The following is a 16143-nucleotide window of genomic DNA, read 5'->3' as shown; positions in this document are numbered from 1 at the left end:
AACTCATGTCTTTATTATATCTTCATTTCTACTAATATTTAAAGCTGAAGAGGTGATTACTTCATACATGAAGGTAGAATTGATAACAATTAAACATTTTTTCATTAGTTTTCATTTGGATGGCCTAACAAAGCAACAGATTCATATATGTAATTCACATTGTCTTTATCTTTGTAGTTACAACTTGAAAATAACTCCGATAATTTATAAGATAGATTTGTTCTCATTCCCCGATTTCTACAATCATAATTACAAATAAGTTTAATAATTTATCAGATAATTTTTAAATTAAGATATTATAGAATTTGACATATAATGAGGTTTTAAAAATATACTCCCCTCTCCAAATAAGTAGTCAATAGTCATTGTCAAATGATAGTATGCTTTAAAAATATACTCAGTCAAATTATTAGTCGTTGTCTGTGTATGTTCAATTTTTTATTTTTAATAAAAAAGGTAGAATAGATAATAATAAAATAAAAATATACAGATAAGTCTTGTATTTGACTTATTTTAAAATATATAAAAGTAAAATTGCATAAAATAATTTTATATTTATATGTTATGAATAATACTGATTATGAAAATATCAAATAATATGTAAGTTACAAACTGATATTTTGCAATATGTACTCAAAGATTAAAATTCATACTATACATATTCTCATTTACTCTCTCCATCCCAAAATAAGCGTCAATTTTGATTTTATGTAATTTAAGGTACAAGAAAAACACACTTCTACATATTATTTTCTAATTTTTTTTATCTAAATAATAATATAGATGTTAAAATTTTCATTTAAGAAAAAAAATTTGAAAATAATATATAAAATTATGATTTTTTTCAGCAACGCGTATTTTGGCACGAGATTATATGTTTTACACGGGTGCTTGATAGATACACAAAACGGGCGGCGAAGATAGCTGCTTGATAGAAGAGGACGGCCACCACCGCGCGCCGCCGTAGAGCGTAAGTGCTTGCTTTCAATATACATACATACATACATACATATATATCTATATATATCAGAATTTGCTGTGACTTCACTCAATTGCACGATTATTATGATAATTTCTGTAATTATATTGCTTGAGTTTGGATTTACTACTTAGGTTTGATTATATCAGTTGATTTTGGATGGAGATAAGTTTTATTTGCAACTCGTGTTTTTCTCTTTCTTAGATGTGTTGATTGACTTCACTTTAAATGAAAGACAAAGAATTGACTTGTGTTATGGACATTTAGTTTGGGATAAGCTAGTGTCTCTTCAATCTTATGCCTGCAGAAAAAAATTATAATGTTCCGTGTCCATCAAGTGGTTTATCGAACAATTAATCGGCTCGAGCACATGTTAATTTACATATATATATAAATGCCTAGCTTATCACAACATACTGTTGGATTGGAAACAAAAACGAGTAATTAAGTTTGTTTGCCTATGCGGATTTGAAATCTCTCATGGTAAAGACCTTTTACAAGTATTTTGACAGAATGGTATACAGAGAGATAATAATTATAATAATTAGGGGAGAATACGAAGGCTGAGGAAAATGTTGTGCACCTCCAGCGACAGCAGAAATAGAGTACTCACAGCTACTTTTAAGAAAATTTAAACACGTGGATACATAATATATTGGGATCCTCGACCTCACCGTCTCCATTGCAAGCATCATTATCTAACGGAGACCCATTTAAAACACTCTCTGATGAAGGATAATATCTTCTTGTTCTGCTCTAGAGTTGCCCCAAAAGAAGCTGTCCGAAAATTTGGACCTAAAGGGTTATGCTTGAACATCATAATAAATAAATTTAGTGCATATTTTTGTACAGTTGCACTTTTATTCTCCAACCTACCTGCTGCCACTGCTGCAACCTCGTTTCACAGTCCAATTGAAACAGCATGTTCTTTGCACAAGACTCTCCACCAAAATAGTGGATATCAAATTTGGCACTGTGTCAGAAAGTTCCAAGAGTAACTGACCATGATTTTGAGCCCCAACAGTGTCTCCTAGATACTCATTCGGATTTGTTTTACTAATCTCTTGAATGAGGTACTTAGCCATGTTTCCGTCAGCATACTTCTTTTTAGCAATGCTTTAGCCAGTCCTATAATTTGTTCATAATTGACCTGTCACACTCTTTCTGAATGTTGCTGAAGTTGCAAGTTAATATATGATACAAAAATGCATAGCTTATGTATTGTTAGAATTGAAATTAAAACAAATCTTTTAGCTATCCTTTAACAGAACTTTGGAGTTCCGATAAACAATTTTTCTCTCTTCAAGGAGCTAGACTTTGTTGTTCACAGTGTCTTCTGCAAATCCAAGTTGTTTTGCTTTTGACTTTCTGAAACTATACTCCTCCATAGTGTATTCTTTATATATTTTAATATGAAATTTTAATTTCTCTTGAATCAGGTTGCAATAGGTTCTGTTATGGATGTCATTCAGACATACAGTGCAACTAAAGATGTTGATAGTTTGCATGAAAAGGAGAATGTACTGGTTCAGATAAAGGTGTTGTTCTTTGCACGAGCAAGAGATTTAACTGGCTTGACTGAAATGTCACTGGACGTGTTACAGGGAAGTACTACACATGATTGCTTGAACAAGCTAATTGCAAAGTTTCCGCAATTGGATGAGATCCGTGGCTGCATGGTACTGGCCCTGAATGAAGAATACACGACTGAGTCTGCCACTGTTAAAGACAAAGATGAATTGGCTGTTATACCACCGATAAGTGGAGGCTAAGTTTGTTGTTGTGTTGACCCTTGAAACTTGAGAATGTAAGACTGAGTTCGTGCAAATTATATACCCATAGAGGTCTCAATACCGGGTTAGGAATATGGTTAGCTTATTACTATATTTTATTTTGGGTTATATAATAATATCCTACTGAATGTTGTATGAAGATGCTACATATTAATTCTGACAACTTCAAAGTGGAATTCATCTGTCATTGTGCATTACTGCGGAAAGTACTATAATTAATTTTTGAAATAAGAAAAAAAATTATTTTAGAAAAAATAATAAATTATAAAATTATATTATTTTAAAGAGGGAGTATATTATTTTATGGAGGGATATTAACGCAGGAGTATAACTAAAAAAATAAAATAAAAATAGAAAACAAGCGGAAGAAAGAAGCGAGAAGGAAAAAAACCAACGCGAGAAAACAGAGAGAGAGAGATACAATCAACCCCTCCTCCCTGTCTCTTCAATCAAATTTCTAGAGAGAGAAAATCCAACCACTTAATAAACTCTTCTAGAGAGAGAAAATTATATTCTAATTGCGGCAGCGAGGAAGGTGAATTCCGATCAACCTCATCTTCCTCCACCACAATTAACCACCGCATCGCCACCGCGATGTCTCTTAACATGAAAACCCTAAGTCAAGCCTTTGCCAAGACCGCCGCGGCGATCGAGAAGACCGTACAGACCACCGTGCAAGACGTCACCGGTCCCAAGGCTCTCCACGACTACGATCTCCTGGACCAGATCGGTTCGGCCGGTCCAGGTCTGGCCTGGAAGCTTTATTCAGGGAAGGCGAGGAACGGATCTTCGATTTCGCAGCAGTATCCGACGGTGTGTGTTTGGTTGCTTGATAAGCGTGCCTTGGCGGAGGCGAGAGTGCGTGTCGGTTTGTCGAAAGCCGCGGAGGACTCGTTTTTGGATGTCATTAGAGCGGATGCGGCGAGGTTGGTTAGGTTGAGGCATCCAGGTGTGCTTCATGTTGTGCAGGCGCTGGACGAGAGTAAGAATGCTATGGCTATGGTTACGGAACCATTGTTTGCGTCGGTGGCCAATGTGCTTGGGAATCTCGATAATATTGCTAAGGTTCCGAAGGAGCTTAAAGGAATGGTAATTACTTGAATTTTCTAATGCTCGAACTTTTCAGCTGTAGAGTAGATATCGGTCTGGATATTTGTTTTTTGTTGTGCATTGTTGTACAATGACTTCATTTTGCACTGCCATTGAATTATTAATCACATGTGTACATATACCTTTTAATTGAAAAACTACGTATATGGCTTTGAATTCTAGAAATTGAAATGATTGAGTCTGTAAATTGCTATGAATGGGAGCTAGAAAAGAAAAACCCTGGAATTCGTTATATTTAGTGATTTACCCCTTGATAAATATGATGTAGCTGCATACTTCTTTGAACTTATTCCCATAGTTAATTGTTGCTATGTTTCAAACAAGAATTCTATTCAGGTTGATTAATTTTAATGATTTTTATGGTTATTCCTTCTAATATTCTGGAAATATGCAGATCATATAGGATGTTGTAGTACTCTTTTGTTATTCTTTATAATATGTTGGAGAAATGTAGATCATATAAGATCTAGCTGCAAGAACTGATAGTAAATGTTTTTGGAACCACCGGATGTGGTAAAATCATTGTGTTTATGTATTAAAGTGTAAGAAGACTGCTTCCAAATGCATTATGTTTTAGAACGTAATTTGAAGGGTATGCTAGGATATTGGATTTTTATCACATCATATTACTAGCCGACGAGCCGTGATTTTTTGAATGAGATCCATTGTATAGTTAAGTGCAGGAATGCTATAAATATTTTACTGCCATCGTTAAGTACATGTAGTTTTATAAGATTTAAAGTTTAACAAACAGAATAAGAAGATAAAGAAATAAATATTTTGTTTTTTTTTGGTGATTTTATAACTTATTCAAGGCTTCAGCTATATAGTTTTAGAATTCTGTGCTGTAAAATATGATTTTCCCTTAAATGTATGTAGCATATAAAACAGACATGAATAAAGGTACTCTATAAGTTTGTGCCCGAAACAGCTAGTTGCTGGGAACCACTCCAGTACTCTGTTACTTGAGTATGTATATAGAACTTGGAAGTATTTCCAAAGTCACACTCTACACAACACTAGGAGACATTTAAAAAAAAATTAAAATATTCAATACATTATGTTGCCAGAGCAGAACCAGAAATCCAGAACTAACCTATTCTGAAAATTGACCAGGGATGTTTTTTATCAAAATTTTTGACGTCATGATTGCAGACACTATAATGATGTTGTCTTTTGTTGCAAACCATATAATCCATACTTCCACTGAAATCCTTCCTCTTTTGCAGGAGATGAGTTTATTGGAGGTTAAGCACGGTCTGCTTCAGGTCACTGAATCCTTGGACTTTCTCCACAATAATGCACGCCTTATCCATAGGGCCATATGTCCTGAGGTTGAGACGTCTTCTTGTTTAATACATATTCTTAGTATCAGTTACTTTATTTACTGTGGATATTTCTCTTTTGGTTCCTCGTGGTCATCCTCTGTTGACATGTACTTTTAAACTTAAATGTAGGTCGTTTGCGAAAACTACGTTAGGGTATTATGATTCTTTTTGTTCATAGTATGCGTTATTTATGTTGGTTAGGGTCGTTATGAAATCTTTTTGTTCGCACCATGCATTTTTTTTAGAGTTTGGATTTTTTAAATTTGTTGAACTACATTTTGACAGTCATTCAGTACTAGCTCGAAAACCTCATAATGTTTATGCTGGCCAAATCTCTCTTGTTGAGATGAACTTATAAAATTTTAGATCATGAAAAGGAAGAGCCAATAGATAAAAAATTATTTAATTATTACAAGACAATAATGACGATATGATACTTGTCAAGGATGCTAGGTGATAGTGCACAGCTTAACTGCCTAGGCGGTTAGGTGCCCGCCTAGGTGGCCATTAGGTGGATTATACATTTGACTATATGTATTGTTCTTTTATAAATACTTACATTTATGTTAATATAAACAGGAAAAGGGTGGTTATAGTGCTGAAGTGTTGTATACAAAATACAGAATACAAACACATATTTATATCAAATATGTATTCGGGTGTGTTTGTAAGATTAAGAGAAGAGAAAAGGAGAATAGAAGAACCTGTTAGAATACTTTGGAATGTCCTTTCCCCTTTAGATCGTTGCAGACTGTTTTACTCGTGACTGATGTCTTCAACAGCATTATTCTTTATAACTAATTTATAGGTGGACCCGGTCAAAAATATATTGAGCTGGGTCAAAATGAAATTAGGCGGACCTGGGTGGACTTAGGCGAACCTAGGTGTTGTCTATGCCTTGATTTCATGGCTGGTCGGGAGCCGCCTTGACAACTATGGGAGATGTGAAAGACAAGTTGTTATATATTAAGGGTATTAGGCAGGGTTTCTCCTTTGTGTTGCTAGACAGAAGGCAATTTATTTAAGCAAAGTATATATATTATTTCTATGTTTGTGATATTAAAGCTTCCGTCTTGGTTTTTAAGTTAATCCAAAGTACCATATCTGGTATATTGTGTCATGGTAGCAACATGAAATGACATTTTAGGTCCTCTTTTCCTGTGTTGCAGAACATCTTAATTACTTCAAATGGAGCATGGAAACTTAGTGGTTTTGGCTTTGCAATCACGACAGATCAGGCATCTTCTGATTCATCTAATGTGCAGTCCTTCCATTATGCTGTAAGTTAATATCAAACCGTCACTAACACTTGCTAAAGCAATGAATATTGGTATTGAATATTATTTGGTCTTTGTTATGGTTTTGTACTTGATCTTCTGGCGAATTTGTTTTACACCAATGCTGTCTTTGCTATTGAAAATGTTCCGGCTTTGCTTTTAATATGGTTGCACCAGATTTGTCTTGTTTAATCTGGACGAGGCATCTGCTTTCATATCCCTATTTTATATAACATAGGTACATGTGACACATGTCACCAAGTTTTTTTGGGGGGGGGGGGGGGGTGAATAATTAGTTATTTAGTATGAAAGTGTAAATAAGTTATAAGGCCTTACGGATAAGACAAACAAAGTTCACAGCTCAGCAACTTTAAGAAATTTGTGAAACTTTGTTTTTTTTGTTTTGAAGTTTTGGATTTTCCGTTACAGAGTAACCTTTAGCTATTTTTTTTTTTTTTTAAAATGTGGTTAGAGGAGCTATATATGTGATCAAGTTCAAATATAATTTTTGTGACAATTGAAAATTGATGTAAAAGGGAAATATGCTTACAGAGTAAGAATCATTTCAACTGCATATTAGAATGATTAAGAATATTAACTACTATGTACTTTAACTTCTCTACCTGAAGATCCCTTTGTAGGACTTCAAACAGTTAGGATATGACTTCCCCTAACAAATATTTGTACAGCGATAGTGTCCAACTAATGATCTTCACAATTCAGCCTCACAACTAGAAGTTGCTTTCAACTAGTAATCTATTGAGAGAGAAAAATTACACAATATTACAAAAGCATTTAAGAGAAAAGAGAAACTACCAGAAGCAGATGAGGGTCATTTAGAAAATCAAAAGTGTGTTCGAGATCTACTAAATGCCATGGCTACATGAGCCAGCCCAAATTTTAAAGCTCTTAGAAAATTGACCTATCAGGCCCAAAGAGAAACATATTCACCTCTGAATTCTAGATACTCAGTTTCTCATTGTGTGCTATGTACTGTATAGATCTTTGTATTTGTGTACCCTCTTTGTATGCACACCAAATATTTGGAAATATTTCAGTTTGCAAGTATGACTATGATTCTACTGATATATTGCAGTGCATCTGATTGTGGTTATATAATAATTACTTATAGTTGACCATATTTGTACTACTGTTAAGATATATGTAAATAAATTTTTATATATCACTATATGTAATATATACATAATACAATTACGAATAGAGCATGCTGGGCCAATTACAAATAGAGCATGCTGGGCCTGATGGTGACCTCAGGTAGAACCCTGAGATATGAAGCTTTTTAAACACAAAGAAGGGGTATTTGTGTCAAACACCTATACTTACAAACTTGCCATTCGGGACACACACATCAATATGGTGACTTGCATTAGCGACGTAACCACAGTGGGCCATGTTCATCTATATGGACAAGAGAGTAACGTGAGATGTATATATTTTATTCTATTACAGCCAAACAAGAGATTCTTTTGTAATTGATCTGTGTTTTGGACCGACTTAAAATAATATTTTGTGGATCAATTAGTTTTTTCGGTCGGATTAAGATGAGAAATATATTTAGTTTTATAAAGCAAAATCTTAGATAGTATAGTAGGGACTAATGATCTTTTAGGCCGGGTTATGATAATTAAAATGTTAACTTCAAAATTTCAAACATAGGATCTTACATGGTATTTACTTTTGAGTGAAAAAAAGGCTGGCATTTCAAAAGTAAAACCCTACTGTATGTTGAACATATCTAGGTTAATATGTATAGTTATTTCAAGAGTAGTTGGGTTTTGAAGATAGGATCTGATGGAGCATATACTACTAATTAATATTTTTTTAATTTACAGGCCCATGCTTTGCAGAATTCATTATATACGCTTGGCCTATTATTTATTCAGTACTAATCACTACTTCACACGGTATAAAAATAAAGGTAGTTTTCTAGTGTATTGCTTGCTAGTATAAAAGATGCTTCACAAGGTTATTGGTAATACTAGCTAACTAGTTAAATCTAATAGACTGTCAAAATGTTCAGTATGGTTGGGAGTTTTCTGATCTCATTTTATTGTTCAGGAGTATGATGTTGAAGATTCTTTATTACCCCTTCAGCCATCCCTGAACTACACTGCCCCAGAACTAGTTAGAAGTAAATCAAGTTCAGTTGGATGCTCTTCGGATATATTCAGTTTTGCCTGTCTTGTTTATCACCTGGTTGCTCGCAAGCCTTTGTTCGACTGCCACAACAATGTGAAGATGGTACTGTAACAACTATTTCTGCTAAAATTTACTTAAATTTTATACATGGATCAGGTAGAATTGGCTTAATTTGTACTTGTGTGCTCAGTTTGAAATTGATTCTATGCTTATCGTAAGCTTATTTAGGGTGAATTTGGTATGTGCGTCTCAGTCACTCAGTGTGGAGTGCTAACAAAATGCTGATCTTTTATAGCATGAACTTTCTAGCTGTTAATACAAAATAATATCCAGCAGTCCAGCAAATGTGCACAGAGCACATTCACTTGCTCCAGCTTTGTTATGCACTTAATTCTAGTCCATATTGTTGTTCTCGTTTCTTTACTTAAAACTTACATGTATATCTTATTTGTCTGGTTTCCTACAGTACATGAATAGTTTGACTTACTTATCCAGCGAGTCATTCTCATCCATTCCTTCAGACTTGACTTCTGATTTGCGAAGGATGCTTTCTGCCAATGAAACATCCAGGCCAACAGCATCTGATTTCACTGGTGAGAATATTGATCATCTGGTTGCGTATTATTATTCTTTGCAAATTTACGCAGACATAAATTTTTATGTATATGCTCTAGAAACATATAAAGCTAATAACTTACACAATTTGATATAAGATATGAATAAAATATGTGGGCTTGTTTGTCAAGACCTCTGTTATTATAAAAATGTGAAGAAAAACTATCTTGATTCCTCTGCTAAGTTGCCCCTCTCTAGCACAGTAGGTTTCTGTTACTTCAGGTTCGCTGACTCATTATAAAAATGGGATGGTAATAAGGTATATTAACGTTTTGAGTTTGGTCCGCAATTTAGAGAAACACATAGTGGGATACAGCAAAATTGGGAACCCAGGATTGCTAAAGATGGTCATTGATAGCTATGTCGGACCTATTTAGGTTGTGGAAGAAAGAAGTGTTATCTTTGGAGAGTAATCTGAGTGATTTTAGCCTTACAGGTTTCATTGAATCTATGTTTTCTGAAACTGTAACTTTTTCTCTTTTATATTTTGTTTGTGTAGGTTCCCCCTTTTTCCGGGATGATACGAGGTTGCGTGCACTTCGCTTCCTTGATCACATGCTTGTATGGCTAAATTTTTACATTGGTGGTGACATGTTATAATATAGACATTGACCTTGTTGGATCTTGTGCAAATGGAAATTTAAATCACAATTGTTATTATACATCACAGGCACGAGACAACATGCAGAAGTCAGAGTTTCTAAAAGCTTTATCAGATATGTGGAAGGATTTTGATTCACGTGTTCTGCGATACAAGGTTTTATTTTCCATCTCTATACATGCTATGTTGTATTTGTAGCCCTGATTCGTTGAAGTCGTGAAAACTTTTGTTTCTACATCTCGTTAACCATATTTACCAAATATTGTTGCATATCTTTTCGAGCAACTGATGCTTAGAGCGGGTCCAACAGTGTCCTAGTTGAAAGCCCTAAATATAATATAAAATATCATGTCCTAGTAATTTAGGACATATTTTACCAACTTGAACTCCAACAATGTGCCCTATTCTCACAATATGTTTAATATTTTATTATTAAAGATTCTCTTTCATCATTAAACCATAATATAAAGTAAAGAGAGAAAGAGAGTGTTCATGAGAATTTATTATAAAATATAGGATATAGGATAGGGCAAGGAGAGATGTGCCTCAAAAATAGGGTTTGAAGAGGTTGTCCTAGTGATATAAGGCATCACTAGGACATTGTTGGATCAACCTTTTTCATCAAATGCCCTAAATTATAACTTAGGACATGATATAAGGCATCTCTTGGACTTACTTTAGCTATGTTACCCGGAGAAGGTTGTAAGCTGTCAAACATGGTCATCTGTCTAAGTGTTGGATTGGGAAAGTCTATAGGAAACTTTGCACTTGCTTGGATCATTTTTTCTTAAACTGTATTGTCCTTGAAATATGTTACTTCTTATATAGAAATATATCTCACTAATTTCAATAGTAACGTTTTACAAGTTTGATTGTTTTTTGTTATAGTTTATATGTTGTATCTTCTCGCATTTGCTAAATAGACTGATTATGCATGCATGCAGGTTCTTCCACCACTTTGTGCTGAGCTCAGAAATCTGGTTATGCAACCAATGATTTTACCCATGGTTCTAACTATTGCTGAGTCTCAGGTATTCTGCTTCTTTTCTAAGTATGGGATATGGCCAACTGCATTAATTTAATTACTCACACCCCCGTGCCTCCCGTTAGGCTTTGAACCCTAGAGTCATTGACCTTTTAATACCTCTCTCCACTAGCCTGAAGGCAATTATCCGACTTCAGTTTCTCATTCTGCTGATTGTTGTATATTAATTTTGATTTTGCTTGTAAGAAAGTTGCATCATTTTTGGCTGTTTAACAACCTTATTACTTTCCTATAAATCCTTATGACTGGGGGGTGGATTTACTGTTTACTATTGGTTGATACTTTGTTTTGGCGGTGTCCTCTATTAAAACTGTAAGTCCTGGGCCAGCAGTACAATACAACTTTGCCTACATCCTGTTCATACACATTCAAACTAGAGCTCCATCCGCCCACTATGAGAATGGTTGCTTCATTTTCCTCAGTCATCCCTAATCATTTTCATCACAAACCTAATTGTAGAAATTTGTACTTGTGCATATTTTCACTCTCATCTCCTACATCCATCTTTCAGTTATTTTTATTTGAAAATCATAACTTTTCACCCCATTCTTACCTCACTGTATTTATTTCAACCAAGAGGAGCATCAGGGCCTATGTGTGTACGAGTTTGTTAATGAATTATTCATCAATAAAGATTGCTTAGATCTTTATTTATTTGGACTGACTGAACATATTTGTTGAAAAAAGAAGATGAACAATTGTGCCTAAAGTTATTTAAAATTTGGGATATGGCTTTACCACAAGACTGACCCCTCTCTAGGACAAATTGGAACAGATAATAACTTAATTAAGACAAAAGGACCTGAATTGTTCACTCCATTATTGCTAGCTTAACGGTTCAGAAATTATCAATAATTTAACATGGACCATATCTAATTTATAGATGAACTTCATGTTACACATGAGGGGTCATCAAGGATGTGAAAGACCATGTTTAAGGAAAACACCCATGCAGAAGAAAGCTTTAGTGATTGATGAGAAGAATTAAAGAAGTGCAAAGGGACCCAAATTAACAAGGCATATGAGTCGATATAGAGACAATATCTGTGGTGTTAGGCAATTAAGTACTTCCTCTGGTTTTCTATACAGGGTGTTGACTTCTCAAAGTCCTTTGAGCATATAGTTTGCTTATTTATTTCTCATGGATTTATCTTTATTAGTGGAACCTATATTGGGTTGCCTTTATTAGCACAAAATGGGCATAATTCGATGAGAATATAGTAATCCTACATGTTAGCAACTCCTGAAGCAAATGGTTTCCACCATCCTTTACTGGAGGTGGTGGAAATCTATCAACGTTACGAAACATGTTGCGTTAAAATATTTACTTACCAGTTACTAGTAGGGGGTTCACGTAAAAAAGAACCCTAAATTGTCACTAAAAGTTATAACCATGAGGATTTGGCTTCTTGAATACATTGCAGGACAGATATGATTTTGAATTATCGACACTGCCAGCTCTTGTTCCTGTCTTGAGTTCTGCTGCAGGTGAGACATTGTTACTACTCGTGAAGCATGCAGAGCTTATTATTAACAAGGTAATTCATCATCTACACTGCAGATGATCTTTTGGGAATTTATAAAATTTTCTTCCTGTGGGCACATATCCAGTAATTCATACTTGCTTCCTAATCAAGTTAATGTTTTCTGCTATGTTTTGGGATTGAGACATTGTTGTATAATTCTATATGTATCTTTTTCAGGCTAGTCAAGAGCACTTGATTGCACATGTGTTACCCATGCTTGTTCGAGCGTATGATGATACTGATGCTCGTATGCAAGAAGAAGTTTTAAAAAGGACTGTATCTCTTGCTAAGCAACTTGATGCACAGGTGATTGTCACTGTATCATACTCCTACACTTTGAAACTTCAATTTACCAAACTTGGCATTTGTATTATTTGAGCTGTTCGCAATTGTGCTCCTTTTATATGTTGTATATTCCTACACAGATATGAAACTAATCATGCTTTATCAATTTAGTCGACAAGAATTGTAGTCTTGATTTTAATCAAACCCAAGTAAGCATTACAGATTTACATATGATAATTATACTTGCATGTTTGAGTGTCTTGTCTTCCAATTGAAGCCAAAAAAAAATAAACTGAAAATATTAAAAGCTTTATAGATGTGAATACAAACTCAAAACTGTACAGTTGTATGCTTATTCTTCTAATACATTATTTACATATAAATCAGGAAGTTAATGGAAATAGATAGTCTATTTCTTCATCATTTATTTGGTTATAAATCTTGTATATAAAATATCTGCTAGCAACTCTTGAAGATGGAGAGAAACAGATAGTTTGGATATCCCTTTCTATTCATTCATATTATTTTTAATGCATTTGCAGCTGGTGAGACAAGCAATCTTGCCCCGCGTACATGCTTTGGCACTTAAGACGACTGTTGCTGCAGTATGTCCTCTCATGCTCTCTCTCCCTCCCTCCCTCCCTTCTACCCCCCCCCCCCCCCCCCCCCCCCAACTCCCCCTCCCGCTCCCTCTCCCTCTCTCCTTTTTACTGTCTAACAATCTGTCTGTCACGTCTTTTGTCTACCTCTCATATGGGCTGGACCTTCTGGTGCATGAAGTCTGTGTTTTATTAATTGACTTCAAGTGTCTAATCCGGGGTTTCCAGAACTGTTATTAAATTATCTGTGATCCGTAAAAATTAATAAACTTATATGCTGAAGTGTAATTGTGAAGAACCTGTTGCTGCAATTCCGTTTGCTTGTAGGAAATGGAAATATGTATATATATAATCCTTTTTTCATGTTTACTTCCTAAGTGACAAAATAAGGATCCAACAATAAAGATCCAATTACTTGTGATGAGCTTCCATTGATGTGTGGCTATTTATTTGAGCATTCTATAACAGCACGTTGCAATAGTTGTGATGCCAGGCATGATGTTTAATTTGATTTTCAGTATGTGCCTGTCATTCTAGACACTTGCATATTATTGTAACATAGCGGACAGACAAGCATATTTTTAAAGAATGAATGTGATGGGCAATCAGTGAGTCGCTAATTTTAATGAAGTTATTGCTGAATTGATTCTGTTGGAAGTATTGTTTTGTATAGAAATATGACTTTAGTTTACATTGTTAATCGTTTATTCGTATATATTTATTTTGGCATGTTTTTGTCAGTAAATATATGTTGAAATGATCTTGTTATTGACAGGTGAGAGTGAATGCATTGTTATGTTTTAGTGATATGGTCCCTATGCTTGATAAGCGCGCAACAGTAGAAATTATACAAACAATCCAGCGCTGCACTGCTGTTGACCGCTCAGCTCCAACACTTATGTGTACACTCGGTGTTGCAAATTCAATTCTGAAGCAGGTCATTTGTTGGGCTACCTTATTTTTGAATATATGTGCCAACTATTTATTATGGTTATTTTACATCCCTGTCATAATTCACAGCATGGAGTAGACTTTGCTGTGGAAAATATTCTCCCGCTGCTCGGACCACTTTTAATTTCCCAGCAATTGAATGTTCAGCAATTTGCAAAATATATGCTATTTATCAAGGATTTACTCAGGTATATATATGCTCTCTTTTTCTCATTCGTGAGCGTGTGTGGACACCACCCAAGGGAATACACGTTAATCTGCAGTAATGAAGAAAACTGGTAGTTACTAGCTGTGGGAATAATAGATAAAGTCTACAGTTTCTTTAAATGACATTGATGGCTGTGTCCTTATTTATATAGTACATAAAATTAAAACACCAGAAGAAAGGTAAAATAAAGGATTTTTTCAAAGTTAAAATGAAAGATTTTTTCTTTTTTGTATACTTGTCCCAGAAAGGTAGAAGAAAAGCGAGGAGTAACTGTGACTGATTCCGGAGTTCCAGAAGTTAAAATACCAGCTGCTGGTGCTGGGCCTAACTTCGGGCCTGCGAAGAACAGCACAGGAACTAGCATGTCTACCACAAAGAGCATTCCTGCATGGGATGAAGAATGGATTCCTGCGAAGGAATCTGCCATGTCACTTAAGACATCTTCAACAAATGTGTCATCGGCCAAGCCAGCTATAGCTGTAGCCAATCAGCAGCCTATGCAAATAAATCATACAAATTTGGCATCATCAGTTGCTGCTGCATCTTCTCAGCCAACATCAGAATCGAACGCCCCTGCTGATTTAGAGTGGCCTCCACGTTCATCTGTTGGTGTTAGCCCTCCAGTAGGTGACAATACTGATAAGAAAACTCAAAATGGGAATTTGTCAAGTTCAACTTTTGACGATGTAGATCCTTTTGCGAATTGGCCCCCTCGGACGACTGGTACAGTGGGTTCTAATTCTTCCGGCCACTCCACAATAGGTCAGTCTGCAATTAATCCTGCATCGAATTGGAACGCAAGTACCTTGAACGGCACAAGTTCTCAATCTTACAACAATAGCAGTTGGACATATGGTACTCAGAATGCTGTTGAGCCAATGAGACAGAACCAAATGAGTTCAACGTTGAACTATGGAAGCCTTAATGGCAATACCAAGTCACAAGGTTCCCTTGAGTTCATGAAAAGTAGTCAGCCTGATTCAGCTCGGATTAGTGCTCCTCAAAAACCAGCTGACATTGGATCAATATTTTCTTCCAACAAAGGTGATCATTCAGCGCTTAGACTTGCTCCTCCACCCATGACGGCTGTTGGTAGAGGTAGAGGAAGAGGCCGGGGAAATCAAGCGCAAAGCAGGGCTAACACATCATCCCGAACCGGCAACACTTCATCTGGGCAGCCCCCACTGCTTGATTTGTTGTAATTTTGTATCATTAGTTCATTTTTTTTGGTTATAAGAGAGTATACACATGCATCAAGAGTGGGTTACCCAAGCTCGCACGTCATCAAGCAAAAGCTATCTGGACTATCCATGGAAAAATTCGTTGATATATGCAAATGCGACAATGGGTGCTGCCGTCGGGTAAAGTGAAGTTTGTTGTATTTTAGATTAAATATTTGTTTGTAAAATAGGAGCCCCGCTTATACAGATTCTTCCACCGTTTTCCTCTACATGTATTGAATAATAATGTAATTATCATCTTTAAAAAATTCATCTCGTGAAGTACTCGTAGAATAATTTGAGTTTGGCTAGAGCATCAAACCGAAGAATAACGATTATCTAGAATATTAATCGTCTTTCGGAAATGTAATATTTTTAATCTTGGTGTGATTCTTAGAAAGCAGGATGTATTATTTTAATTTGAATTTTGAAATTCATATGCAAAA

General features: G+C 35.3%; 2 protein-coding genes across 2 annotated transcripts; both read left to right on the top strand.

The window, feature by feature from the left end:
- Window positions 1-851: 851 nt before the first annotated feature.
- On the top strand, window positions 852-2948 carry LOC108201389 (molybdopterin synthase sulfur carrier subunit). The gene is made up of 2 exons (XM_017369680.2): window positions 852-970; window positions 2419-2948. The coding sequence occupies exon 2, from the start codon at window positions 2437-2439 to the stop codon at window positions 2749-2751; it is 315 nt and encodes a 104-aa protein (XP_017225169.1). The 5' UTR covers window positions 852-970; window positions 2419-2436; the 3' UTR covers window positions 2752-2948.
- Window positions 2949-3137: 189 nt separating this feature from the next.
- On the top strand, window positions 3138-15979 carry LOC108201370 (SCY1-like protein 2 B). The gene is made up of 14 exons (XM_017369665.2): window positions 3138-3861; window positions 5112-5216; window positions 6380-6490; window positions 8567-8749; window positions 9114-9240; window positions 9762-9823; window positions 9933-10019; window positions 10808-10894; window positions 12333-12446; window positions 12612-12740; window positions 13262-13324; window positions 14094-14255; window positions 14339-14457; window positions 14722-15979. Exons 1-14 carry the CDS (start codon window positions 3367-3369, stop codon window positions 15677-15679), a joined length of 2802 nt encoding a protein of 933 aa, XP_017225154.1. The 5' UTR covers window positions 3138-3366; the 3' UTR covers window positions 15680-15979.
- The last annotated feature ends 164 nt before the right edge of the window (window positions 15980-16143 follow it).

The sequence above is a fragment of the Daucus carota genome, chromosome 1 (genome assembly GCF_001625215.2).
Source record: "Daucus carota subsp. sativus chromosome 1, DH1 v3.0, whole genome shotgun sequence".
In the NCBI taxonomy this organism is placed as follows: Eukaryota; Viridiplantae; Streptophyta; class Magnoliopsida; order Apiales; family Apiaceae; genus Daucus; species Daucus carota.
This window is presented reverse-complemented; position numbering and strand designations above follow the sequence as displayed.

Coding starts and splice junctions, on each gene's coding strand:
- LOC108201389 (XM_017369680.2), top strand. CDS start 2,437: ATGGATGTCATTCAGACATACAGTGCAACTAAAGATGTTGATAGTTTG.
- LOC108201370 (XM_017369665.2), top strand. CDS start 3,367: ATGTCTCTTAACATGAAAACCCTAAGTCAAGCCTTTGCCAAGACCGCC. Junction 3,862..5,111: donor CGAAGGAGCTTAAAGGAATG/GTAATTACTTGA, acceptor CCTCTTTTGCAG/GAGATGAGTTTATTGGAGGT. Junction 12,741..13,261: donor CTAAGCAACTTGATGCACAG/GTGATTGTCACT, acceptor ATGCATTTGCAG/CTGGTGAGACAAGCAATCTT.